The 26,691-nt window shown below is 43.3% G+C and overlaps 1 protein-coding gene across 1 annotated transcript; it reads right to left on the bottom strand.

Moving 5' to 3' along the window:
* Positions 1–7,400: 7,400 nt before the first annotated feature.
* mrpl10 (mitochondrial ribosomal protein L10) lies at positions 7,401–21,746 on the bottom strand. Its single transcript, XM_072249219.1, has 5 exons — positions 21,643–21,746; positions 16,841–17,010; positions 14,908–15,072; positions 9,104–9,248; positions 7,401–7,972 (listed from the first exon to the last, which is right to left on the bottom strand). Exons 1-5 carry the CDS (start codon positions 21,677–21,679, stop codon positions 7,710–7,712), a joined length of 780 nt encoding a protein of 259 aa, XP_072105320.1. The 5' UTR covers positions 21,680–21,746; the 3' UTR covers positions 7,401–7,709.
* Positions 21,747–26,691: the final 4,945 nt, after the last annotated feature.

The raw sequence follows: 26,691 nt of genomic DNA, 5'->3' as shown, positions 1-26,691 counted from the left end.
ACGGTGCAGCACATCACACAAACCAATCTTCCGTCCGTGGACTCACTTTACATCGCATGCTGTCGGAGCAGTGCTGCCAGGATAATCAAGGACACGACCCACCCAGCCAACAGACTTTACAACCCTCTTCCCTCCGGGAGAAGGCTCAGGAGCTTGAAGACTCGTACGGCCAGATTTGGGAACAGCTTCTTTCCAATTGTGATAAGACTGCTGAATGGATCCTGACCCGGATCTGGGCCGTACCCTCCAAATATTGGGACCTGCCTCTCGGTTTTTTTGCACTACCTTACTTTCCATTTTTCTATTTTCTATTTATGATTTATAATTTAAATTTTTAATATTTACTATCGATTTACTATTTATTTACTAATTCAGGGAGCGGGAAGTGCAGAATCAAATATCACTGTGATGATTGTACATTCTAGTATAAATTGTTTGGCGACATTAAAGTATAAAGTATCTTAGACCCTGGTCAGACCCCACTTGGGGTACTGTGCTCAGTTCTGGTCACCTCACTACAGGAAGGACGTGGAAACCATAGAAAGGGTGCAGAGGAGATTTACAAGGATGTTACCTGGATTGGGGAGCAGGCCTAATGAGAATAGGTTGAGTGAACTCGGCCTTTTCTCCTTGGAGCGACGGAGGATGAGAGGTGACCTGATAGAGTTGTACAAGATGATGAGAGGCATTGATTGTGTGGATAGTCAGAGGCTTTTTCCCAGGACTGAAATGGCTAGCACGAGAGAGCATAGTTTGAAGGTGCTTGGAAGTAGGTACAGAGGAGATGTCAGGGGTAAGTTTTTTACGCAGAGAGTGGTCAATGCGTGGAATGGGCTGCCAGCGGCGGTGATGGAGGCAGAAACAATAGGGTCTTTTAAGAGGCTCCTGGATGGATACATGGAGCTCAGAAAAATAGAGGGCTATGGGCAAGCCTAGGTAGTTCTAAGGTAAGGACATGCTCGGCACAGCTTTGTGGGCCAAAGGGCCTGTATATTTATCGCCAGATGTTTAAGCCACAATGATTTGATTTTGGCAGGTTACATGTTGGAAAAGGCATGTTTGAGTGATCACACCATGTCTGTGCAGAGCTTCTACTTGGATCGAGAAGCACCTGGAGATGCAGTTCATAAGTTTACCCAAGTGCATACATTAAGGTTTGTTCAATTGGATTAATATTTCCTTTGGCTTTACAAGTGATGAATATAATGTTCTACAGTTTTTTTAAAGGCATACTTTCATTACAGAGCAGAGACCATAAATAACAGAACATAAAACATTTCAACACAGCAGAGGCCCTTCGGCCCACAATGTTGTGCTGACCTTTTAACCTACTCTAAGATGAATCTGTTACACTTCTGGGAGTGCACATCACACACAACTTCTCATGATCCCAGAACACATCCTACATAGTCAAGAAAGCTCACCAACGCCCCTACTTTTTGAGGAGAGCTGGACTTTGTACATCCATACTCACCTCATTCTACAGATGCACAAGTAGAGAGCATCTTAACAGGCTGCATCACTGTTAGGTACAGAAGTTGCACTTCGATGGAGAGGAAAGCTATACAGTGTGTAGTAAGAACTCCCCAATGCATCACGGGCACCTGCCTACCCTCCATTAAAGACATATTCAAATTTTCAAAGTACATTTAATATCAAAGTACATATATGTCACTGTATTTGTTTTCTTGCAAGTATACTCAATAAATCCATAATAGAACAATAACCATCAATGAAAAATTGAAAAAAGAAAGAAATAATAATAATAAATAAGCAATATTGAGAACATGAAGAGTTCTTGAAAGTGAGTCCATTGGTAGTGAGAACATTTCAATGATGAGTCAAGTGAAGTTGAATGAAGTTATCCCCTTTGGTTCAAGAGCCTGATGGTTGAGGTGGTAATAACTGTTCCCAAACCTGGTGGCAGCAGCGAGAAGACAGTATGTCCTCGGTGGTGGGAGTCCCTGATGATGGGTGCTGCTTTCCCGTGACAATGTTTTGCGTAGATGTGCTCAGTGGTGGGGAGGGCTTTACCCATGACGGACTGGGCCAATATCCACTCCTTTTTGTAGGATGTTCCATTCAAGGGCATTGATGTTTCCATACCAGCCTGTGATGCAGCCAGTCAATTAACTCTCCAAACATCTATAGATGTTTGTCAAAGTTTTAGATGTCATGCAGAATCTTTGCAAGCTCCTAAGGAAGTAGAGGCGCTGCTGTGCTTTCTTCGCAATTGCACTTGCATGCTGGGCCCAGGACTGATCCTCCGAAATAATAACACCGAGGAATTTAAACTTGCTGACCCTCTCCACCTCTGATCCTCTGATGAGGACTGGCTCATGGACCTCTGGTTTCCTCCTCCTGAAGGCTATAATTAGCTCCTTGGTCTTGCTGACATTGAGTGAGAGGTTGTTGTTATGACACCACTCAGCCAGATTTTCAATCTCCTTCCTATATGCTGAATCGTCACTACCTTTGATTCAGCCAGTGGCAGTGGTGGCGTCAGCAAACTTAAATATGGTATTGGAGCCATGGTTAGTCACACAGTCAAAAGCATAAAGCAAGTAGAGCAAAATGTAATTGATGATACAATTGCACGAGGAGGTATTGAGACCAAGGTCTTGAAACTTATCAATTACTTTTGAGGGGATGATGGTATTGAACGCTGAGCTGTAGGAGAGGATCCAGGTCACTTCTCAGGCAGGAGTTGATATGTTTCATCAGCAACCTCTTAAAGTACTTCACCACTGTACTACCGGATGATAGTCATTGAGGCAGGTCACCACCTCCTTCTTAGGCACCGGTATTATTGAAGCCTGCTTGAAGCAGGTGGATAACTGCCGAAAGGAGAGGTTAAAGGTCTCAGTAAACACTCCAGCCAGTTGAGTAGCACAGGTTTTCAGTACTTGGCCAGGTACCCTGTCTGATTTACGTTTAGTCCGGAATTGGCATTTTGCCCATGATTGGCACTTCGACTTTCTGGAGATTGTACCTGGACCCCTTGTATCTTCTTAGTCACTAGACCTGAATGCCTCTGATCTGGCCATCAGCAGGTTGTGGATATCTTGGTTTTATGGGGATACACTTGTCTACATCTGTTTTAATAAAGTCCGTGACAGCCATGATGTATTCATTCAGATCTACAGACAAGTCTTTGAACACGACTTAATCTACCGGTTCAATGCTCCTCTCCTCCTGTGATCACCTAATCTCTGGAGTTTTGCCCGTTACCCTCTGCCTGTATGCAGGTAGGAGAAGGATAGCCAAGTGTTCTGATTTACTGACATCCAGTCTGGGCATGGAATGCTAGGCATTCCTTATCTTAGTATAACAGTAGTCTAGTGTGTTGGGACCACTGGTGCTAGTAAGCTGATGGTAATTGGGCAGAGGTTTCTTCAAACAAGTCTGGTTGAAGTCTTGACTACGAATTGAAATGCATCAGGGTGGACTGCTTATTGTTTGGTGTCGTATCTCAAGCACCATCAGCATCGGCTGCTGGTAATATGTAAACATACTGTTTTTTCAGAAAGATGCTGGAAAAGGGCCAGAATCGTCACAAGGGATCCAACACTGCCTGCTCATGGACTGTTTATCCCACTCCCATTAGGGAGGAGGCTACTTAGCATCCACACCAGGACCACCAGACTCAAGCAGTAAGGCTGATCAACATCTCCACCCCACCCACTTTATTTTTCCCATCATTCACCTTATGTCACTTTATGGACATACAATCAATTTATGTATACAAGACATCTTATGTATTTATGTTTATTATATTTTATTATTATATTCTTTATCTTTTGTGTTTTTTTTTGTGTTGCATCAGATCTGGAGTAGCAATTATTTCATTCTCCTTACACTTGTGTACAGAAAATAACATTAAACAAACTTGAATCTGTTGAGAATTTACATTCACTTCCTCCCCGACTGCACTTTTAGTCTGTAATAACAGATCTCCAGGAAAATAGTAATCGGAATTTACAAAGCCAAAACGGGTTTTCAAAAAAAGTTTTACATGGAATGCAAGACTTCCCTGCTGTAGCCTTCCTCCACCTTCACTGTCATTGTAATGTGTCATCATCTTCTACTAGCTCCACCGTTGAGGTCTTTGTCTGGAACCTCCCCCTTGACCTCACCACCATGGGTGATCCTACCAGGAGCTAAGCACCAGATGGCTAATTAAATTAAAGGCATCCGTTAGTCTTGCGAGACCATGGATCTACGCCTGGAAAGTCTTCACTCTCCAGGGCGCTGGCCTGGGCAAGGTTGTATGGAAGACCAGCAGTTGCCCATGCTGCAAGTCTCCCCTCTCCACGACACCAATATTGTCCAAGGGAAGGGCATTAGGACCCATACAGTGTGGCACCAGTGTCATCGCAGAGCAATGTGTGATTAAGTGCCTTGCTCAAGGACACAACACGTTGCCTCGGCTGGGGCTCGAACTCACGACCTTCAGGTCGCTAGTCCAAAGCCTTAACCACTTGGCCACGTGCCCACACTCCAGATGGAATCACTCTTGGGATCCCAGGGACTCACTAGCCTCTCCTCTGAAGTAGAATAGATAATGAGGGAAACAAAGGACGTGGTGTATTTTGAATTTTAGATAGCTCTGAATAACATCCCACACAAGGGGATGATCAACATGGTTACAAAGAGGTGGAACTGGGATAGTTATACAGATACAGACTGAGAATTGGTATCTGACAGAAAGCATGGAACTAAAATAAATGGATGATTGTCAGGTGTGCAGGCTGTGATGAGTTTGCAGGAATTTGGAACTTGAACCTCAGTTTTTCAGAATCAATGATTTGGCTAGATCACAAGACAAGACAAAGGAGCAGAAGTAGGCCATTCGACCCATCGAGTCTGCTCCGCAGCTCCCCCATGAGCTAAACTATTCACCCATCTAGTTCCAATTTCCGGCTTTTCCCCCATATCCCTTGATACCCTGACTAATTAGATACCTGTCAATCTCCTCCTCAAACACCCTCAATGATTGGGCCTCCACAGCTGTATGTGGCAACTAATTCCACAAATCCACGACCCTCTGGCTAAAAAAATTTCTCCTCATCTCTGTTTTAACTGGGTACCCTCTAATTCTAAGACTATGGCCTCTTGTCCTGGACTCACCCCCCAAGGGAAACAACCTTTCCACATCTACTCTGTCCAACCCTTTCAACATTAAGGCTAAGAGTGAATTATTTCCAAGTTAACCAACGGTACTAAATTAGTGGGAATCCAAATACAGAGAACAATGTCGAGATTTCAAAGGGCTAGTAACAAGATGAGTAAATGGATGAGAACATAATACAGTATATATTGTGGGAAAATATGGATCCATCCACCTTGCTGCACAGAGCAGAAAGGTGGTGGAAGACTGGGTAGTGTTAATGTTCAAAGGGTCCTAGGTGTATATAATCACATCCTTGTCGCTCTAAACACCCAGCCAACAGCCAGCTGCAGCAGAGTTTAGAAAAACTGAGGAGATCTCATCAAAACATTTATACTGTTTGGATTGGCAAGTCAGAAACAGGGAAGATGCTTCCCTGGCTAAAGAGTTTCGTACCAGGGAATGCAGTTGCACAGGAAGGGGAAAGAGGACTATTGTGAGGAGAAATTTCTTCAGAGGATGGTGAACATTTGGAACACTCAACTCCAGAGGGCCTTGGCAGCTCAGTGACTGTGTTCATTCAAAACAGCTCATTGGATATTAACTGAATCAAGAGATGAGAGATAGTACCAGAACTGGGTGTGAGGTAGAAGATCAAGTAGGAATCTAATGAATGGCAGAGCTGACTTGTTCCAATGGTCCTCTCCTGCTTCTATTTCTAATCATCTTATGTTCTAACCACATGAGATACAAATCTTTAGCATAATAAGTAAGGCAATCGGTATCACCACAATACTTCAAGTTATCACAGGAAACATTATTTTTCCCACCTTAGTCCATGTAAATGCTATGACTTCTGGTGCGGTGCCCTTAAGGAGTGGTAGAGACTTGTCTATTTATTTCCTTCATCTTCCCACTACATTGTCCCCGAGGTCTCAAGGGGAACCTTGTCAAGTGTCTTACTAAAATCCATACACACCACATCCACCAAGACATTGAATAAAAACAAGTGCAAGCCAAGCAAAATGTGGATCATTGTTTTTATTCAATATCCACTTATACTGTCTACTCTTCTATGGGTAATAATAACTAGCAGGAACTGCATACATCACTAACACAGCTCAAGGAAAAAAAATCTAACATCCATCCACATTTTGATTGGCAAAAGCAATGACCAAAGGAGCCCATTGACCTATTGTACACAAAAATCTTGTTTTCTTAAGTGCATTTGTAGTCTTTTTGCATAGTGCTTAAACTGCCTGTATATTACTGCACAGTTTTTCAAAAAAATTTGAAGTCCATCAATTTACACCAATTCAATGGTAACAGATAATTTACTAGATTCCACACTTTTTATGGCAGGCTGTACACGAATACCCATTGATCATACAAAAAAAACCAACAGAAAATGCTAGATGTGCACACAAATATAAACTCCAAAAATAAAGAATATTCTTTTAAGAATGCTGAAATGATAATATTCTTCCTAGTTCAAATGTTGAATGTGCACCTCTGACTCTTTCACATATCCACCATTGTCTTTTTTTCATTTTTATCCAACATTCTGAAACTGGAGTCATTAATCAATCACAAATATGGAACCATATTGCACAATAGCTCTTCAGTTAACTGGAATACACAACCAAACTATTCCTGCAAAGATGAACATTGTGAGCAGTTTTCGGCCCCTTATCGAAGAAAGGATGTGCTGCCATTGGAGAGGATCCAGAGGAGGCTCACGAGAATGATCCCGGGAATTAAAGGATTAATAAATAAGGAGAGTTTGGTGACTCTCATTTCAATGAGATTGCCGTTCATTCATCTAAACTAGGGATCCCAACCTTTTGTATGCCGTTAAGCAAGAGGTCCGTGGACCCCAGGTTGGGAAACCCTGTTCTAAACTCCGCCTGCGCTCACTGGAGTTCAGAAGAATAAGGGGGTGGAATCTCATTGAAACCTATCAAATATTGAAAGGCCTAAAGTGGACGTGGAGAAGATGTTTCCAATAGTGGGAGAGTCTAGGATCAGAGGGCACAGCCTCAGAACACAAGGACATCCTTTTAGAGCAGATATGAGGAGGAATTTCTTTAGCTAACAGGTTGATAGGTTCTTGATTAATAGGGCATCAAAGGTTACGGGGGTGAGGGGGAGAAAGGAGGCAGGAAAATGAGATTGAGAAGGTTAATAAATCAGCCATGATGGAATAGGGGAGAAGACTCAATCGGTCAAATAGCCTAATTCTACTCCCGTATCTTATGGTCTTATATACAGATGGAAGATAAAACTCACACTTAGTTTTAAATAGTTTTAAATACGTTTTATTTGTAATTTTGCTTAAAATCATGCCGTTTACAGTGAAATAGAAAGTAAAAACTGTATTTTAGGAGAAGAAGGTGGGAGCCACAAGACAGTTGCACCTGCCAGTAGTCCTTTACACCTCTGGGCAGAAACAAACATGTATTTATTTCTGCTTCAGTCTATGTTTTAACCATACAAAATGAAATGCAGATCAAAGTTAGTAACTAATAGTTAGTATTCATTTTCAGTATGACAACTTGCAGATCCAAACTTTGATTTTAGTCCATATGTTCAGGGGGAACTAAGATCCTTGGATTCTCTCGGTTTCCTTGGGCTCCTCCTTTACTGAATCTTTCTGTCCAGTAGCAGCTTCATTCTGTTGTTTCAAGTATTGCCCCAGCAAAGTCGTGAGGAGCACGGGACCATTGTTCAGGAGCTGATATGTCTGCGATGTCATCTGAGTCAGCCCACTTACAACCTCCCCACGGATGACCTGCAGTCCTGGGAGCGTGGAATATTTAACAACTCCCTGCTTGCTAAAGAGGGCATCTTCAATACAGGCACCTATGTAGGAAACAAAGAGTACAATCAACAGATATTCCTTTTAATATCTTCTATATCCTGACAAACAAATTTCTGATAAAAGAAGAAATGCCAACAACTTCCTCAGTCTACAACAACCTCAGGAAACAAGGAAAAACAAGAACTTTGATGTGATGAAACATCAAGCGCTGAAAAGGGAAGTTATCCTCAAAATGTGACTCCAGGCCACAGAGGGAGAGAGTAAAGTCTGTCCAAAAACTACATAAAAACCTCACAAAACGTCCTGGGGGTGGGAGAAGGGGAAAGGGCTCAGCACGATCATTAATGATTTATGGTTGTGGAAGGACAAGAGACTAGACTTGAAGAGATTATGGAGATTTCAAAGGATTGTAAGGGGTTACAGAGATGGGAAGGGGCAAGAACATGAAGGGATTCAAAGATTGGGAGAATTTTAAAACCAAGATATTCTAAGATGAGTTCAGAAATCATAAAGCACAGATGTGATGCACAGTTCAGCCTTACAAGGTCACCAATGCTTCATCTTTCAACAATGTTTCATTTATTGTTTGTCTTGTCACAAATTACTTGCACACAGTATTCCAATTTTTGTTTTGTGAGAAGTTTAATTTGCATTTCAATGGAATTACTAATTGCTTCACTTTCTGGGGAGTACTTCTCAAAGAAAAAGACAGACTTCATTCCAGTCACTAAAATTTAGATTCCACAGACTAAATGCAACAGAGATTGATGATCAGGAAACCAAATACAAAACCAAGGTAAATCTTCAAACAGTTTATTCCTTGACACCACTTATTTCTTTATGCAGCAGCCAATGATAAACAAGGGCAGTCAGTGAGAAAGCACAAACAAAATTGGCTGAAATTCTCTACAATTACGTATGACTTCGATCAAAAACAATAGTCCACAAGGTAATTTAGTTTCTGCAACCATCTGCATTTTAACAAGCATGAAAGTTATATGGGGCTGTTTGAATACAACATTTTCTGTAGTGAAAAATAAAGCCTTGAAATAAAAAATATGCAAAGTAATGAAACGTGTGAAATTAACTTTATTGATCATTCACAATTTACAAATTGCAAACATTAAAAGCAATTTTCTCTTGCTCTACTATTGTTCTAAAGGAACACTTACCTAGTAAGGTGATCTGAGGTGTGCTGCGCACAATACGGAGTAACTCTTTTGTTTTGGGCTCCTTACTCACAGCAATGATATTGCGTCCAATAAACAAAGGCAGCAGGTTCCCATACTTGGTCTCTGTTAAATATGATTGCAGGACCTGAAATGGAAATAGCTGGAGGTAAAATGTCAGCTTGATCCACATTGTAAAGAAACAATGCACTTGTATTGCAGCTTTTAACATTAAACTAACCAACATTTTGCTCTGATTTTAATAGCTCATTGCACGGGTTCAATCCTGACGGTGTATGGAGTTTGCATGTTCTCTCTATGAATGTGCACGTTTCTCCTCATGCTCTGGTTTCCTTACACATTCTTGCATGGGTTGGCTAATTACTCTGAATGTGTGGATTATTGAATTTGTGAATAGCGATGACGGGTATGTGGAGAGAAAAGGTTGCAGAGAAAATTAATAAGGGAGTGCAATTGCTGTGAGCCAGCATATGCCCAGAATCAGATTTATGACATAACTGTATGCCATGAAATCTGTTGTTTTGCAGCAACGGTACAATGCAATGCATAAAAAATTACTATAAGTTACAATAAAAAATATCTTAAAAAGTAGTGGGAAAAAAGAGGAAAACAGTGAGGTAATGTTCATGGACCTTTAAGAAATATGATGGCAGAGGAGAAGAAGCTGTTCCTAACAGCCCAAACAGCAATCTCCTGCAAGGAAGAATGGAATATTGACTATGGAATCTCTATATAAGGTAAAGTGATGCTGCTTTTACCAACAGCCTTTGCTAAGTGCCTCGAAATCAGGAGGTTTATCTGTTCAACTCCCACTCTCCACAAGCACATAATCTTGGCCAACCTTTCAGTGCGGGACCACAATACAAGGCAGGTCTTAAACATACCTTCCTTTAAGCTTTATATCCATTACAAACAGAAAGTGAAATTACCTAAACATATAATCAATGTCTCAAAAAAATCTCACCTGCACGAATGTCTCAGAGCAGGGGACCCCAATCTTTTGTGCACTGCAGACCGGTTTAATATTGACAATATTCTTGCGGACCTTGCGTGCGTTCAAGTTCAACAGTGGCGTGACAGGGAATAAGGAAAGGTGCAGCTGACTCATACCGGTTCATATTGCCAAATCATATCGTTTCCTTGCGGCCCCGTAGCACATGCTTGCAGCCCAGTGGTTGGGGACCACTGTCTTAGAGAATTTGTATTGATAAATGTCTATCCTGATCTTTAAAGCAAATCTTTGAAAAAAAAAGAGCAGCATGGTAGCCCAGTGTTTAGGGTAAAGTTTACAGCACCAGGGACCTGGGTTCAACTCCTGCTGCTGTTTGTAAGGCGTTTTCTCCAGGTACTCTGGTTTTCTCCCACATTCCAAAGATGAACAGGTTTAGCGTTAGTAAGTTGTGGGCATGCTATGTAAGCGTAGGAACAATTGTGGGCTGCCCCCACCCCACAAACTGATGCTAAACGACACATTTCACTGTGTTTCAATGTACACTTAACAAATAAATGCAATCTTTGATTTATAAAATGAATGAAAATCAAACTATTGCGACACCTGTTTAGTGAAAGTACTGCAGTGTCACAGCTGGTAAACTAGTGAGTACGGTCAGGGACAACAAATACAGACAGAGAAGAGCAGAAAGTCAGAGAAAAGAGAGGGAGAGGACTGACCAATGCAGGGAAAGAAGAGTTAAATGGCAAGATGACTGTTATGGGGGTATGAGAGGAGGACTTGAAGGAGGAATTAAATATTCCATCCTGCATTCATGCTCAACCATTTAATATGCTCTCTACTGACAACTCACTTTGAGTCCTTTCTTGTTATCCCTTCTTAAGCCCATCTCTTTATCCCTCAATTCCCTTAACCTCTAAAAACCTATCAATCTTATCTCATATATTCAGTGAGTGAGCTTCCAAATCCTCCTTGGCTGACCCCTTATTTTGAGATGGTGACTCCTGGTTCTTGATACCAAAACTAATGGAAACTTTAAATCTACAGTTATCATATCAAGCCAAAAAATGTTTCTTCTCACACATTTCTGTGAGAATTTCATTCTTCCTAATTCCAGAGTGTATGAGCCTTCTGTGCTAAGTATCTCCAGAAACACAAAACCGCTTTCTCAAGAAATATTCTGGTGAACCTCTGTTACATTCCTTGTAATGCAAGCAAAATCTTCCTTAGATCAGAAAATCAGACCTGTACGATGTTCCAGATTTGGTACCCCTCGGGCTAATATAATTAGAGCCAAACGTTTCTCTCTGTGTACTCAAATGATCTTGCAGAAAGGCCAATATACCATTTATCCTTCTAACTGTTTGCTCCATTTATGTTAACTTTCAGCACTGTATCTACTTTAGATGTTTTTACAGGGTGGATGTATAGAGAATGTTTGCCCTTGTGGGAGTGTCTAGGACCAGAGGGTATAATTTGAGAATGAAGGTCACTCATTTAAGATTGAAATAAGGAGGACTTCTTCCTGCAGAGGTTTTAACTTTTGAATTCTCTACCCTTGACAGCAGTGGAGGTGGAGTGTCACTGAATGTACTCAAGGACAAGATGGACAGACTGTTGAACTATAAGGGGGTTAGGCAGGTAAAGGAGAGAGTGGGAAAGTCAATCAGTCATGATTTTACTAATAGCAGAGCAGGTTTGAGAGGCCAAATGGCCTTCTGCTCTTATGCTTCCATGCAAGTTTTGATCTCAATTAACAGGTCCAAATCAGACAACTCAGTGCAGACTGGCATTAAGCAAGGATTTCTCACCGTCCCAACAATTTCCTCAATCTTTATGGCTGCAACACTGCACCTCATCTCTGTGAAGTTTCCTGCTGGAATTGAGATAATTTAAAGGTCAAATGGGGAACCATTCATTTACATTGCTTCTACTCCATGACAAGTTCACCTTGCTACAGAATGCAACTTATACTGCTACAGTATGTGTGGAGGCCAGGAGTTGGAAGTCCAAGTCATTAATGAATAATTCATTGCAGCACAAGAGTGAATGTGCCTTACACTCAATACACATAAAACAAATGTCCCCCACCAAACTGTCCCTATTGCTCAAAACTGCAGCCCACCAATAAAAACCCATGGTGACACCCTAGAAAATATGAACTACTCCCCACATCTTACAATCAACTTTTCAATGATGGCAGATGCTGTTGCTAAAATTCAAAGTTTAAAGATTCATCTGTCACCGGTATATCGAAACATACAGTGAAATGCATAGTTTGCGTCAATGACCAACACAGTCCGAGGATTGTGCTGGGGCAGCCCGCAACTGTCACCACGCTTCCAGCGCCGGAACAGTATGCCCACAATTTACTAACGCTAATCCAAACACCTTTCAGAACCAAAGTACCTGAAGGAAGCCCACGCAGTCATGGGGAGAACACACAAGCTCCTTACAGACAGTGTGAGAATGGAATGCTGATCGTGATCACTGGTGCTGGAAAGTGTTACACTACTTGGTACGCTACCGTGCTGCCCACAGCAGTGCTACAGCAGTCCTTGGTCATCTTAGGAAAAGAATCTTTGAAGATCCAGACTTAAACATGTCACCAATCTCACAGTCCATTGGGCAGGAGTGATCCCTATCCTCGTAAGCTTACCTAAATTAGACATCCCGAGGCATTGGAGAGTGACCAACAATACTGTCCCTACAGAATCCTCCACTCCACTGGCAGAATAAAAAACCATCTTCTCCCAGGCTAACAAAATTACATCTGAAGCTGATTCTGTTGGGCAGGCCACGCTGTACACAAGTTGAACAAGCATATTTCCAAAACAGACAGCTTTGACTGAGAAGACAGGGGAACAATTCAAAGATATTCTTGCAGCTTCCTTGAAAAAGTAGGAAGGCATTGTTGGCTAGAAAGAACTACAATCTACAAATCAGTGAACAGAAATGAGGCAAGGGCGGTGGAAACAGACAAAGCAAAAGTGTTCTTGTCATGCAGTTGCAGGAACGCAGGCGGCCATTTTCTGAGACTGTTCTTGTAACCACCATTTTGTGAACTGTTTGGTGAACTGGTTCTTGCTTTAGGATAGCTTAATCAGAGCAAATGAACATGGACAGAGTTTCTGCTGATGATCTGCTAAACCTGAAACCATTCTCAGATAAGAAAATCTGCAGATGCTGGAAATCAAAGCCACACACACAAAGTACTGATGGAACTCAACAGGCCAGGCACCATTTATGGAAAAGAGTAAACAGCTGACATTTCGGTATGAGATATTGACTGTTTACTCTTCCATAGATGCTGCCTGGCCTGCTGAGTTCCTCCAGCATTTTATGTGCTTTGCTCAGATAAGAAGCTGTTTATTATGTAAAGTGGAAGGCATGCAGAAGGAACAGCCTGCGATCTGGTCTTCTGGGTCCAGTGTTTGGCTGACCTGGTTAGACTGGTTTGAACCAATCTAAGTTGGACAGAACAAAAAACACAAGGCTGAAGGAAGCAGCCATAAAGCTTGGGCCACTTCCAATGAGAAGCTGACACAGGTCAGTCAGATGATCTTGAGTCAACAAAATGGAAAGATAATAGATTGACCCGATAAGGAAAAGAATAAGAATGGAGGATTTTGGGAGCACAGACAGCGACAACTCTGCGGAGACCAACCATTGCAGAAGTGGATGACCCCACATCAGAGATGTGGGGACTACAGTACATTAGGATCAAGAAAAATGCCTGGACAGTGATAATCTCCTTTTCCCAGGTATTAATTTTTCTCTTCTTTGACTGTTCGTGGAGGGCCAGGGAAACCTAGAGAGTGTGCACACAGGTATTCAGTTGGGTAAATTCATGTGGTTGTGAACTGAGCCAATAAAGGCACTTGTCAGTAAATACTGATTCTCTCCGTGCCTAACTGATCATCATTACTATTGGGGGTTAATATTCTTGTAACAGCACTTGTCATTATTTTCTCAATGGATACAGTGCTAGAGGCAAGGTCCCATTGCCTCAGTCAAATACTTTTCTTCAGAAGTTGGGGCAGCAACTGTTTCTGGGATTAGAACCAAGCCTTCATACTTCTACCTTCATACCTCTGAAAAGGTTTGCATATGGAGAGTTATGGATCTTCCGAGAGCTGATACTTTCTAGAGGAGTGAGAAAATAAACTCAGAGGCCACTTTATTAGGTACACCTGCTTGTTAATGCAAATCAGCTAATCATGTGACAACAACTCAATGCATAAAAGCATACAGGCATGGTCAAGTGGTTCAGACCGAACATCAGAATGGAAAAGAAATGTGATCTAAGTGACTTTGACCATGGAATGATTGTTGGTGCCAGATCTTGGGTGGTGGGGGGGGGTTGGAAATGAGCATCTCAGGAACTGCTGACCTGGGATTTTCATGCACAACAGTCTCTAGAGTTTATAGAGAATGGTGCAAAAAAACATCCAGTGAACAACAGTTCTGTAGGTGAAAATGCCTTGTTAATGAGAAAGGTCTCAGGAGAATGGCCAGACTGGTTCAAGCTGACAGGAAGGCAATAGCAACTCAAATAACCACATGTTACAACAGTGGTGTGCAGAAGAGCATCTCTGAATGCACAACACGTTAAACCTTGAAGTGGATGGAGTACAGCAGAAGACCACAAACTTACACTCAGTGGCCACTTTATTAGCTACAAGAAGTACCTAATAAAGTGATCACTGAGTGTACATTTAGGAGGAATTCTAACGAATAATCAAAAAGGGTCTGGTGAAACAAGTATTACTACCTAGTCCAAAGCAATTCAATGAATGTGTTCGATAATAGAATGACACAAATAAATACAAACCCTATTAGGGAAAAACTTCATGCGAATATCATGTTTTAGCATTCGATGTCGAAGTAGCTTTAGTTCCTCAGAATTAATGGAGTTGTTCTGAAAAACTGCAATCATTTTATTCTCGCTGAATGCTTTTTCAACATCACGCCGTATCAGTTTCTCTAAGGCAGATGGCTAGAAGAGAAATTGATGAACATTATCCTTTGTGTCTTATTGATTAAAAGCAACCAACAAAATGCTGTTACATGCAGGAAAGAGACACATCCTATTGTAAGTGTTCAGTCGTTGTTTAACCATTAGACTTCGTCATCATTACTTTATGAAACTGACAGCACTTTCTGTAACTGCACAGTAAAATGCAGCAATCTGGATGCTATTGTCAGTGTTATGCTTCTCCTCCATTATATCTGCAACATTTTCTAGATAAACTGAATACAATTTCAGTAGTTTGAAAGGGATTTCACATTCATGTAAATTCCTATAAAGTTCACTGAAAATGAGTGAGGTGTAATTGATAAGAGATAATTACTCAATAACATCACTGGCCTTGAAATTTTACTTTCTTTGTGCACCATCCAGTATCTCCAAAGTCACACAACATTTAAACAAAATCTCTTATATTCCAACTTTCTCCTAATCTGCAAGAATGCCTCAACCTTCACTGAGGAAATGTTTGCTTCTTGGTTTGCTGTCTTATAAAATTTTGATTAGCTTGAGCATGATTGCTCTTCCTGGATACCACAGATCTCTCATAGAAAAGATCTGTGAGAGATGATGTCTATATTTTATTGACTATAAATGGATATCAGTGAAGGTGGATGGGGGTGAACATGGGAAGCACACATCACTGGCTCCATTCAAACACTGAATAGATTCAGGGGTAGAGATTATCACTTCACTTCATGACCTGGATAAAACCAGGATGGATCTGTTTAAACAGTTCTGTAATGTAGCTATGGAATATTATCATAAATGTCTGTGAATAACACACTATTTCATCAGTGCGGTTGTCATGAACACTGATTTATTTTCCCCTCTTTGTTTCACGAGCATGAAGAACAATCAATGTATTTTTACATGTATGCTAGCCAGGCACAGTTAATTCACATCCTTACCCCACTAATAAAGTTCCATTTAAGATTTTAATCAGATTTCTGTAAATCTGCTGTTGTTCCACAGTACTGTTAGACAATGCAGTCTTTGTTATTTTTATTTCCTACATCAACTATGCTCATAAATGGTCTCCGGTGGCATAAATCCAATGAGAGAACTGCACATACATGCACAGGTTTCAATGGATTAATGTCTTCTCTCTCCACTCTATTCGAAAGGAATATTTTCCCCAAGAATTTTCTTTAGAAGGAAATATTGCATCTTCAATGTAAAAGATTTATGACAGAGAAATTCACATTGTTCAGGTGTAACATTTAAACAATTCCTTGATTGTACCTGAGACAGCAGATAAAGCCAAGTTTGTATTGCTTTCAAATTTATAAAAGTGACATAATCAAAAGGACATTAAGTGAACAGCTCTCAATTATATATTAAATTCTATTTTCTCATCAATATGACAATATTCCATATAAAGCACACAAATGGACAAGGCCTCATCTCCACAAAAGCCTCCCCAATATCAATTATGTTTTGCCAGTGATGAAATGCCAAGCGCCTATACTTCTACCTCCTCTGGGCAACAGTTTAAGGCATTGAGCAGTATCAGCAACATATCCACAAACTGCAAAGACTGCTGTTCGTCAAGAATTGAGTGGAATGGGAAGCAGACCTGCACAGCTTTTGTTAAAAAGGACTACATGAAATAAAAAATTCTTTGGTCCATGAAAAATATACTTCATTTCAAGATTAAGCGTGACAAAGCTTGGCACACCATGGAGGAAAAGAAAGGTTAATTAAAACAAAATGCATGCCCACTAAATGTCTTCACCTCTTGAACCTCCAGCCGCTTGGGTTTAATGCACCTTTCTGGGATAGCAGGCTTTGGTGGGATATATTCTGTGACAGCCAACAGCTTCTGGCGCAGTATGTGCATGGGCTTGCGGTGTCGTGTAACTGCTTTAGACCCATGGCGCACAATAAGTTGGAAAGGAAGCCACCCTTTAAAACAAAAAGAATTTCAGCTTATTAAACTGCTCAAAAAGATAAATATTTGCACATCGAGTTTTGTTTAAACCTTCAAGTAGTCAGCACAAAGTTAGTGGGGCATTAAATTCAGGCATCTCCAGAAGTAAAGGGATGGCAGGACCAGGAAAAGGAAGAACTATCTTTAAACACTATCAGACTGGATCACCACCAAAAGAGCAGAGACCTAAGGGTGCAGATGCTGAAATCTGGAGCAAACAATATACTCCTGGGAGAATTCAGCGAATCAAACAACATTTGTGAAGGCAAAGCGATCATTAACTTTACCGGTGAGACATGATGCAGCACTCAACCCAGCCACTACAGATGTTGCTCGTCTTACTGAGTTCTTCTTCCTACTGGGGCATAGGCTGCCAACAGCAGCTCACCAGAGTCTTCTGTTCTGGGCCGATAAGATTGCTAATCGGCCCTGTGGATTCCACTTTCACCACACAACTTCATACATCTGCTACGTGAAGATCCTTCATCTCCCAGGCTCTGGGTTTTAACTAGACGGTGCTGCTAGCCCCATGCCCAACCCTCCTCCTTTCACAGCCGGGCTTGCGACCATCCATGGCGGAGTTTTGTTGAGTTCCGCAAGCAGTTTATATCTTTCATCTCCAGAAAAGTTGTGTCATAAGGGGTTGAGGTGGCCAAGTACTTTCTTTTTTAAAATGTCCAAATTAAGAAAATTTTCAGGATCCTACAATCAGAGAAACCTTTTCTCAAAGTCTCTCCAAATCATGCAGGTGCCAAGAACAATTAAATTCAGCTGGCAATTTGAACACACACATGCCAGGTAAACATAAGCAAATTTTCACACAAGGAAGGCAGTGAACATTGGCTAGATGTGGAAAAAAAAATCTTTTACATCTTTCTCCAAATTCTTACCACTAGCAGAGTTCTGCCTGAGAGTAGCTAATTCAGCAAAGACTCGAGATCAACCTCGTTGTATCATTTGAACTTCTTGTGTAATGTTCATTTTTGTCAATCAATGATAACCCATTCTTGATCTAAAGTGGTATTTATGTGGAACGCATCATCAAAATTTTAGGAGAATTTAGATGGATTAAAAGGAGTGCAAGATGCACAAAGGAGAATGATCAGGAGTAGGAACATGCTCTGCAGCCTCTTGAACCTTACTTACCATTAAATATGATTATGATCTTTGCTTCACTCCATTCCACTGCCTGATTCCCATAAACCTCAATTTCCTTAAACTTTTTAAAAACTCATCCTGAATATATACAGGGAATTCCAAAGAGCTTCAACTCTCAGAGAAGAAACTGTTTCCTACCTCAGTCTTAAATCAGCAACTCTTTATCCTGAGACTATGTTCAAGGTTCATCCACCAAAGGAAGTATAAAAACAAAATCTGCCCTGACTGACCCTCAAGATCTTATAATTTTACAGGTTTCCCCCGCCATCTGAAGGTGGAGCACTCTTATGAAACGGTTCACAAACCGGAACGTCGTAAAGCGAAGAAGCAATTACCATTAATTTATATGGGAAAAATTTGTGAGCGTTCACAGACCCAAAGATAACCTACCAAATCATGCCAAATAACACATAAAACCTAAAATAACAGTAACATATAGTAAAAGCAGGAATGATATGATTAATACACAGTCTATATAAAGTAGAAATACTTTTCCACAGTCATTGCCGCACTGTTCTCCGTAGCGAAAATCTCACGCAAGCGCTCTCGGCAGAAACATGGCGCAAGCGCTCTCCAGTAACCTTTAAGCTATGAAGCTGCCAAATCATACCAAATAACATGTAAAGATACACAGCTGATATAAAGTAGAAATAATGTATGTACAGTGTAATATCACTTACTGGAATCAGGAAGACAGCGCCGAGCACACTGATGATGGTGTGTTAGGCTGAGTCGTCGGAGATTGGGGTGCTGCAGTGGCCCCCACCCTCCGGGCAGCCAACCGATACCAATCCGCAAAGCATGCAGGGGTAAAGCGGTGGCCGGAATGCACCCAGCACATCTTTAAGAAAAAAGCCGAAACAACCAAGCTAATTAATTAGGTGCCCCCCAGCACGTAAGAGTCGGCCCAGATCAGAGGTGACGCAATCGGCAATCGCCTCTGATCTGGGCCGACATTTACATGCCGGGTGGCACCTAATTAATTAGCTTGTTTATTTCGGCTTTTTTTCTTAAAGATGTGCTGGTGCGTCCCGGCTACCGCTGCATTCTTCGCGGGTCGGTATCTGTCCGCGGCCCGGGGGTTGGGGTAGTGGGACACTGGGGTGTCATTTCATCATCTGTTTCCATCAGGGCAGGCAGGTCATCTTCTGCTATGTCTGCCTGCCTCGATGTCAAAAGTCGAGGTTCGGCGTCTGCTGTGGCTGATGTGGAAGACTTGCTTGACTGCTTAGCCTTGCACATCTTTAGATCATACAGTTCTTTGTAAGCACTCAAACCATCCTGCAAATATGCCCTAAAGCGACATACCCTTTCAAAATTAAAATCGTACTTTATCATTGCAGGGAAAATCTCACGCAGTTGCTTCACGTTCAGTTCCTGGATGACTGCATTCGGTTTCGATTGTTATCCTTTCCTCTTCCAATTGCATCAGCTCTTCATCTATCAGTTCTTGGTCATGAGATGCCAAAACCTCTTCAACATCATCTTCATCAACTTCCACAAGCCAAACTCACTTTGTCCTTACTTTGTTCACCACAATCGAAATGCTTAATTATGTCTAGTTTTACACTAAGTGTAACACCCTTACAAGCTCTTTTAGGCTTTTCCGACACTTCAGAACTCATCTTGCTAACGGCTGCTCACAGGCACATGTCTAAGCAATGCCAGCTAGAATGCTGTTCCGAATCCGGGGGAAAGTGGCTGCTCGGGGCGCGCGCTGACTTTTATCGCGTGTTGCTTTTTTTGCGCACTGCCTTTTTTCATAACAGTGAAAACACCTTCTGTTAGCGAAAACAGGTAACTAATGTAGGTCTTTCATAACAGTGAGGTTTCATAAAGCGAACGTTCGAAAAGCGGGGGGCACCTGTATGCTGCTTACTTTTCATAATATCATTATAGGCACAAATAGGTGCTCATCATGTATGAAGTGCCAATAGCATTATATTGTTTACTTTTTAACTTGTGTCATAAATGCATCTTATTATGTTAATTTATTTATGATCACATTACTTTATGCATTGTGTGGGAGAGTTCTATCTACTGTGTTGTTCACCTTGGTCCAGAAGAACATCTTTTCTTTTGACAGTATACATGTGCGTGGTTGAATGACAATAAAGTGAACTTGAAGTTGTCTATCATAACATAACTTCTTGGGAAGGTCCTTTGGTCCACTATTTTGTGCAAAGCTAATTCAGCTAATTAAATCAAATTCCTTTCCGCCTGCACACAGTCCACATTCTTTCTTTGCATGTGTGTGTGCCTACCTAAGAGCCTCTTAAACACCTCTATCATATCTGCCTCCACTAGCAGTCCATTCAAGGCATGTTGTGTAAAAAGAATGCCTGCACATATTTATTGAACTTACCCCCCCCCACCATCTTAAATGTATGCCCTTTTAGTAGTAGATATATTTCAATCCTATGATACTGACAGTCTACTCAATCATTGCCCCTCAGAATACTATAAACTTGTATCTTGTTATCCTGCACATTAATAGAAAATGGATATTTGTAGATGCTCAGGAGTAGATTTTCTAAAGGAAAAACAAAAGATTAAAGCTTTTGATCTAGATAAGAAAAATAGAAATAATTATCAAATCAGTTCTGATACAGGATTTTGACCACTGTATCACACATATGCTCATCCAGCATATCAACTGTTACTACAGATTCCTGCTTCTGCAGTCATTAATTAATTTGTTTCGTTAGATGCTGCTTTACACAATCTTTTCCATATCAGTTCCTTCAAATTCCCTTTTTTAAAATTTATTTTTCTTATCCTTTTGAACTTCACATCACAGACTGAGGCTTAGTGTTACTATTTATATTCTAATTCCTCAGTGATGACACTTGATAACACCTTGGGAGAGCATCAGGCAAGTCTGGGCAGTGGCATCAGGTGGGCCCATGGGTGGGGTTTGCATCAAAGCTGGTGGGTAAAGGGCCTTATAAAGTGGGAGCAAAGGGTTGTGGAAGAATGGACATTATTAAGGGAATCTGGGGCAATGGCAAAAGAATAGGGGCGGGGGCAGTAACAAGGGGAGCCCCAGAGGGTGCGAGTGGAGAAAAGGGGGCATAATCAAGGCAAGCCCGGGCTTGGGAGAGCAGAGCATCGCGGTGGTGGCGTGGGGGGGGGGGGCATCATCAAGAGGAGCCGGGGGAACGGGGAGAGAATATGGGCATCAAGGAGAATGCGACGTGGGGATATCATCAAGGGGAAAGGAGGGCGTCATCAAAGGGAGCCCGGGGGAGGCGGAAGCAACATCAAGGGAAGCCCGGAAAAAGGGGATGTCAGGGCCAAAAGTCGGCAGGGACTGGTTGGGAAGACAAGATGTGAGACGATTATGGTGAACCTCTTGTTTAAAGATCCAGATCCTCCGCCCCGACGCACACTGCTACAACCGGCGCCAGTACTCAGACCTATACTCAAGGACAGACGACTCCACTCACCTCTACTATTCAGCAATCGTCCACCAACTGCTGCCATATTTGCCGGGACGCCGCAACAAACCCGCCCGCGATTCGTCAGATTGCAGTACCAGCGGCTAATTGGAGAGCTTCTCGGAACAGACCAATTAGTAGCAAAGGAGGAGAATAGCCAATCAAAACAACGGAGAAGCAGCCAATGCCGATCAAGATGCTTCGACCCGTCTTCGGCGCGACCTCAGCGGCTGCGCCCCCTCTGGACCGGTGAGCAAATTGCAGCCCTGAACGAAGAAGGATGGGGTAATCCGCGCAAAATGCTGGAGGAACTCAGCAGATCAGGTGGCATGGAGACGCATAAACAGTTGACAGTTCAGGGCCGAGACCCTTCATCGGGACTACCTGCAAATCTCCGGAAATGTGTCTGCAGGATCACCTCTGAGTCTCCAAGGAAGTCATGCAGACGCTGAAATCTGGAGCAACAAACAACCTGCCGAGGGCTCAGCAGATCGGGCAGCATCTGTGGGGGGAGAATGAACTGTCAACGTTTCAGGTCTAAACCACATGGGATCCATAACAACTTGGTAGTTTGAATCATGAATAGGCTTGCCAATAGAAGGTGGGGGGGGGGGTGGCTGGTGTAGAGAGGGTGAGAACGTTTTGAATTTATTAAAAAGTACATGTTGTTTCATTCATTTAATGTCTTATTTTATATTAAGACAATGGAACTGGAGGGGATGACTGGGCAATGGAGATGGGATGTGGCCGTTGGGTGGAGCGCAGTGAACTGACCTTCGAGCCTACTTCTTCGGCAAGGACTCTCTCACCCCCACCAATGACCCCTTCTCCCGTCTTCAACCCTCCTCCTCTTCATGGATACCCCGCTCTGGTCTTCTGCCTGCTCTGGATCTCTTTATTGTTAACTGCTGACGGGACATCAACTGTCTCGACTTCAGCACACCTTGTTCCAATTCCAACCTCACTCCTTCCGAACGCTCTGCTGTCCACTCCCTCCGCACTAATCCTAACCTTACTATTAAACCCGCCGATAAGGGGGGGTGCTGTTGTAGTCTGGTGTACTGACCTCTACCTTGCCGAGGCACAGTGACAACTAGCTGATACCTCCTCTTATTTACCCCTCGATCATGACCCCGCTAAGGAGCACCAGGCCATTGTCTCCCGCACCATCACCGACTTTATCAGCTCAGGAGATCTCCCATCCACTGCTACCAACCTTATAGTTCCCACGCCCCGCACTTCCCGTTTCTACCTCGTACCCAAGACCCATAAACCTGCCTGTCCACGTAGACCCATTGTCTCAGCTTGCTCCTGCCCCACTGAGCTCATTTCTGCATACCTCGACACTGTTTTATCCCCCCTTGTTCAATCCTTTCCTACCTATGTTCGTGACACTTCTCACGCTCTTAAACTTTTCGATGATTTTAAGTTCCCTGGCCCCCACCGCTTTATTTTCACCATGGATGTCCAGTCCCTGTATACTTCCATCCCCCATCAGGAAGGTCTCAAAGCTCTCTGCTTCTTTTTGGATTCCAGACCTAACCAGTTCCCCTCTACCACCACTCTGCTCTGTCTAGCGGAATTAGTCCTTACTCTTAATAATTTCTCCTTTGGCTCTTCCCACTTCCTCCAAACTAAAGGTGTAGCCATGGGCACCCGTATGGGTCCTAGCTATGCCTGCCTTTTTGTTGGCTTTGTGGAACAATCTATGTTCCAAACCTATTCTGGTATCGGTCCCCCACTTTTCCTTTGCTACATCGACGACTGCATTGGCGCTGCTTCCTGCACGCATGCAGAGCTCATTGACTTCATTAACTTTGCCTCCAACTTTCACCCTGCCCTCAAGATTACCTGGTCCATTTCTGACACCTCCCTCCCCTTTCTAGATCTTTCTGTCTCTATCTCTGGAGACAGCTTATCTACTGATGTCTACTATAAGCCTACTGACTCTCACAGCTATCTGGACTATTCCTCTTCTCACCCCGTCTCTTGCAAAAATGCCATCCCCTTCTCACAATTCCTCTGTCTCTGCCGCATCTGCTCTCAGGAGGAGGCTTTTCATTCCAGGACGAAGGAGATGTCCTCCTTTTTTAAAGAAAGGGGCTTCCCTTCCTCCACCATCAACTCTGCTCTCAAATGCATCTCCCCCACTTCACGCACATCTGCACTCACTCCATTCTCCTGCCACCCCACTAGGAATAGGGTTCCCCTTGTCCTCACCTACCACCCCACCAGCCTCCAGGTCCAACATATAATTCTCCGTAATTTCCGCCACCTCCAACGGGATCCCACCACTAAGCACATCTTTCCCTCCCCCCCTTCTGCTTTCCACAGGGATCGCTCCCTACGCGACTCCCTTGTCCATTCGTCCCCTCACCCCTCCCCACCGATCTCCCACCTGGCACTTAATCCTTGTAAGTGGAACAAGTGCTACACATGCCCTTCCTCCCTCACCACCATTCAGGGCCCCAGACAGTCCTTCCAGGTGAGGCGACACTTCACCTGTGAGTCGGCTGGGGTGATATACTGTGTCCGGTGCTCCCGATGTGGCCTTCTATATATTGGCAAGACCTGACGTAGACTGGGAGATCGTTTCGCTGAACACCTACGCTCTGTCTGCCAGAGAAAGCAGGATCTCCCAGTGGCCACATATTTTAATTCCATGTCCCATTCCCATTCCGATATGTCTATCCACGGCCTCCTCTACTGTCAAGATGAAGCCACACTCAGGTTGGAGGAACAACACCTTATATTCCGTCTGGGTAGCCTCCAACCTGATGGCATGAACATCGACTTCTCAAACTTCCACTAATGCCCCACCTCCCCCTCGTACCCCATTCGTTATTTATTTATTTATATGCACACTTTCTTTTTCTCTCTCTCCTTTTTCTCCCTCTGTCCCTCTCACTATACCCCTTGCCCATGCTCTGGGCTTCCCCCCTCCCCCTTTTCTTTCTCCCCAGGCCTCCTGTCCCATGATCCTCTCATATCCCTTTTGCCAATCACCTGTCCAGCTCTTGGCTCCATCCCTCCCCCTCCTGTCTTCTCCTATCATTTTGGATCTCTCCCTCCCCCTCCCACTTTCAAATCTCTTACTAGCTCTTCCTTCAGTTAGTCCTGACGAAGGGTCTCGACCCGAAACGTCGACTGTACCTCTTCCTAGAGATGCTGCGTTCACCAGCAAATTTTATATGTGTTGCTTGAAATTCCAGCATCTGCAGATTTCCTCGTGTTAACTGACCAGAGTTGTTAACTTTACAACTGGAGGAATGCTGGAGGAACTCAGCAGGTCAGGCAGCGTCTATGGAAAAGAGTACAGTCGATGTTTTGAGCTGAGATCCTCCATCAGGACTGGAAAGAAAGATGAGAAGTCGGAGTAAGAAGGGGAGGGGAGGAAGAAATACAAGGTGGCAGGTGATAGGTGAAACCAGGAGACGGGGAGGGTGTGAAGTAAGGAACTGGGAAACTTATAGGTGAAAGAGATAAAGGGCTGGAGAAGGAGGAATCTGATAGGAGAGGACAGAAGGCCATGGAGGAAAGGGAAGGGAGGGAGCACCAGAGGGAGGTGATGGACAGGTAAGGAGATAAGATAAGAGAGGGAAACAGGAATGGAGAATAGTGAGGGAGAGGAGAGGGGCAAAGTTAGAGAAGTCAATGTTCATGCTATCAGTTTGGAGGTTCCCCAGACGGAATATAAGGTGTTGCTCCTCCAACGTGAGTGTGGCTTCATCACGGCTGTAGAGGAGGCCATGGACTGACATGTTGGAATAAGAATGGGAAGTAGATTGTAACGGGTGGCTACCAGGAGATCCTGCTTTTTCTGGTGGGTGGAGGGTAGGTGCTCAGCAAAGTCGTCTCCTTATCTACGTTGGGTCTCACCGATACACAGGAGGCCACACCGGAGCACTGGATACAGTTAAGTTAAAGTTAAAGTCTGTCCCGAGCCTTATAGGCTCATCAGGCCGGTGCTTATGCCGGTTTCTGAGGTGTGAAGCAACTGAGAGTACGAGACTGGATAGGACGCCAGTCTATCGCGAGGTTAACCCCCAGCATTTGCCGGTACCCATTTTCAGCTGGGTGGACTGGAGCAGTGTGTGGTTAAGTGCCTTGCTCAAAGACATAACACGCTACCTTGGCCGAGACTCGAACCAACAACCTTCAGATCACTAGTCCAACGCCTTAACCACTTGGCCACGCGCCACACTGGATACATTAGATGATTGCAACAGACTCACAGGTGACGTGTCGCCTTGCCTGGGAAGGACTGTTTGGGGCCCTTAATGGTAGTTGGAGGTGGTGAAAATTACAGAGAATTATGTGCTGGACGCGTAGGTAACTGGGGTGTGGATGAGGACAAGAGGAACCCTATCCCTGGTGTGGCAGCGGGAGGATGAGGTGAGGACAGACATGCCCAAAATGGAAGAGATGTGGATGAGGGCAGCATTGATGGTGGAGGGCATCTCCTTTATTCTGGAATAAAAAGTCTCATCCTGAGAGCAGATGCGGTGGAGACTGAGGAATTGAGAGAAGGGGGTGGCATCTTTACAAGTGGCAGGGTAGGAACAGGTATAGTCCAGGTAGTTGTGAGAATCGGTGGATTTGCAAAAGATATCAGTAGATAGATTGTTTCCAGAGATGAAGACAGAGAGATCAAGAAAGTATAACAGGTATCAGATATATAGTCTCTAGAGATGGAGTCAGAGACCATCTGCACCAAGTTCGTAATTTCTGCCATCTCCAACAGGATCCCACCATGAAGCACATCTTTCCCTCTGCTCCCCACTTTCCACTTTCCACAGGGATGACTCCCTTGACCATGACCATTCATCCCTCTCCACTGATCTCTCTCCTGACACTTATCCTTGCAAGCAGAACAAACGCTACACCTGCCCCTACACCTCCTCCCTCACTACCATTCAGGACCCCAAACAGTCCTTCCAGGTGAGGCGACACTTCAGCTGTGAGTCTGTTGGGGTCATCTACTATGTCCGGTGCTCCCAGTGCAGCCTCCTGTATATCGGTGAGACCCGGTGCAGATTGGGAGACAGTTTCGCTGAC

Source organism: Mobula birostris, chromosome X, assembly GCF_030028105.1.
Source record: "Mobula birostris isolate sMobBir1 chromosome X, sMobBir1.hap1, whole genome shotgun sequence".
Classification (NCBI taxonomy): Eukaryota; Metazoa; Chordata; class Chondrichthyes; order Myliobatiformes; family Myliobatidae; genus Mobula; species Mobula birostris.
The sequence above is the reverse complement of the archived record's forward strand: the minus strand, read 5'-3'. Positions and strand labels throughout refer to the sequence as shown.

Bases quoted from the DNA above. Each gene is read 5' to 3' on its own strand.
- mrpl10 (XM_072249219.1), bottom strand. From the start codon at position 21,679: ATGGCAGCAGTTGGTGGACGATTGCTGAATAGTAGAG. The intron at 15,073-16,840 runs GTGAAGACATTT...TTTCTCTTCTAG, and splicing joins AGCGGCTGGAGGTTCAAGAG to CCATCTGCCTTAGAGAAACT. The intron at 7,973-9,103 runs GTAAGTGTTCCT...TTTCCTACATAG, and splicing joins ACCTCAGATCACCTTACTAG to GTGCCTGTATTGAAGATGCC.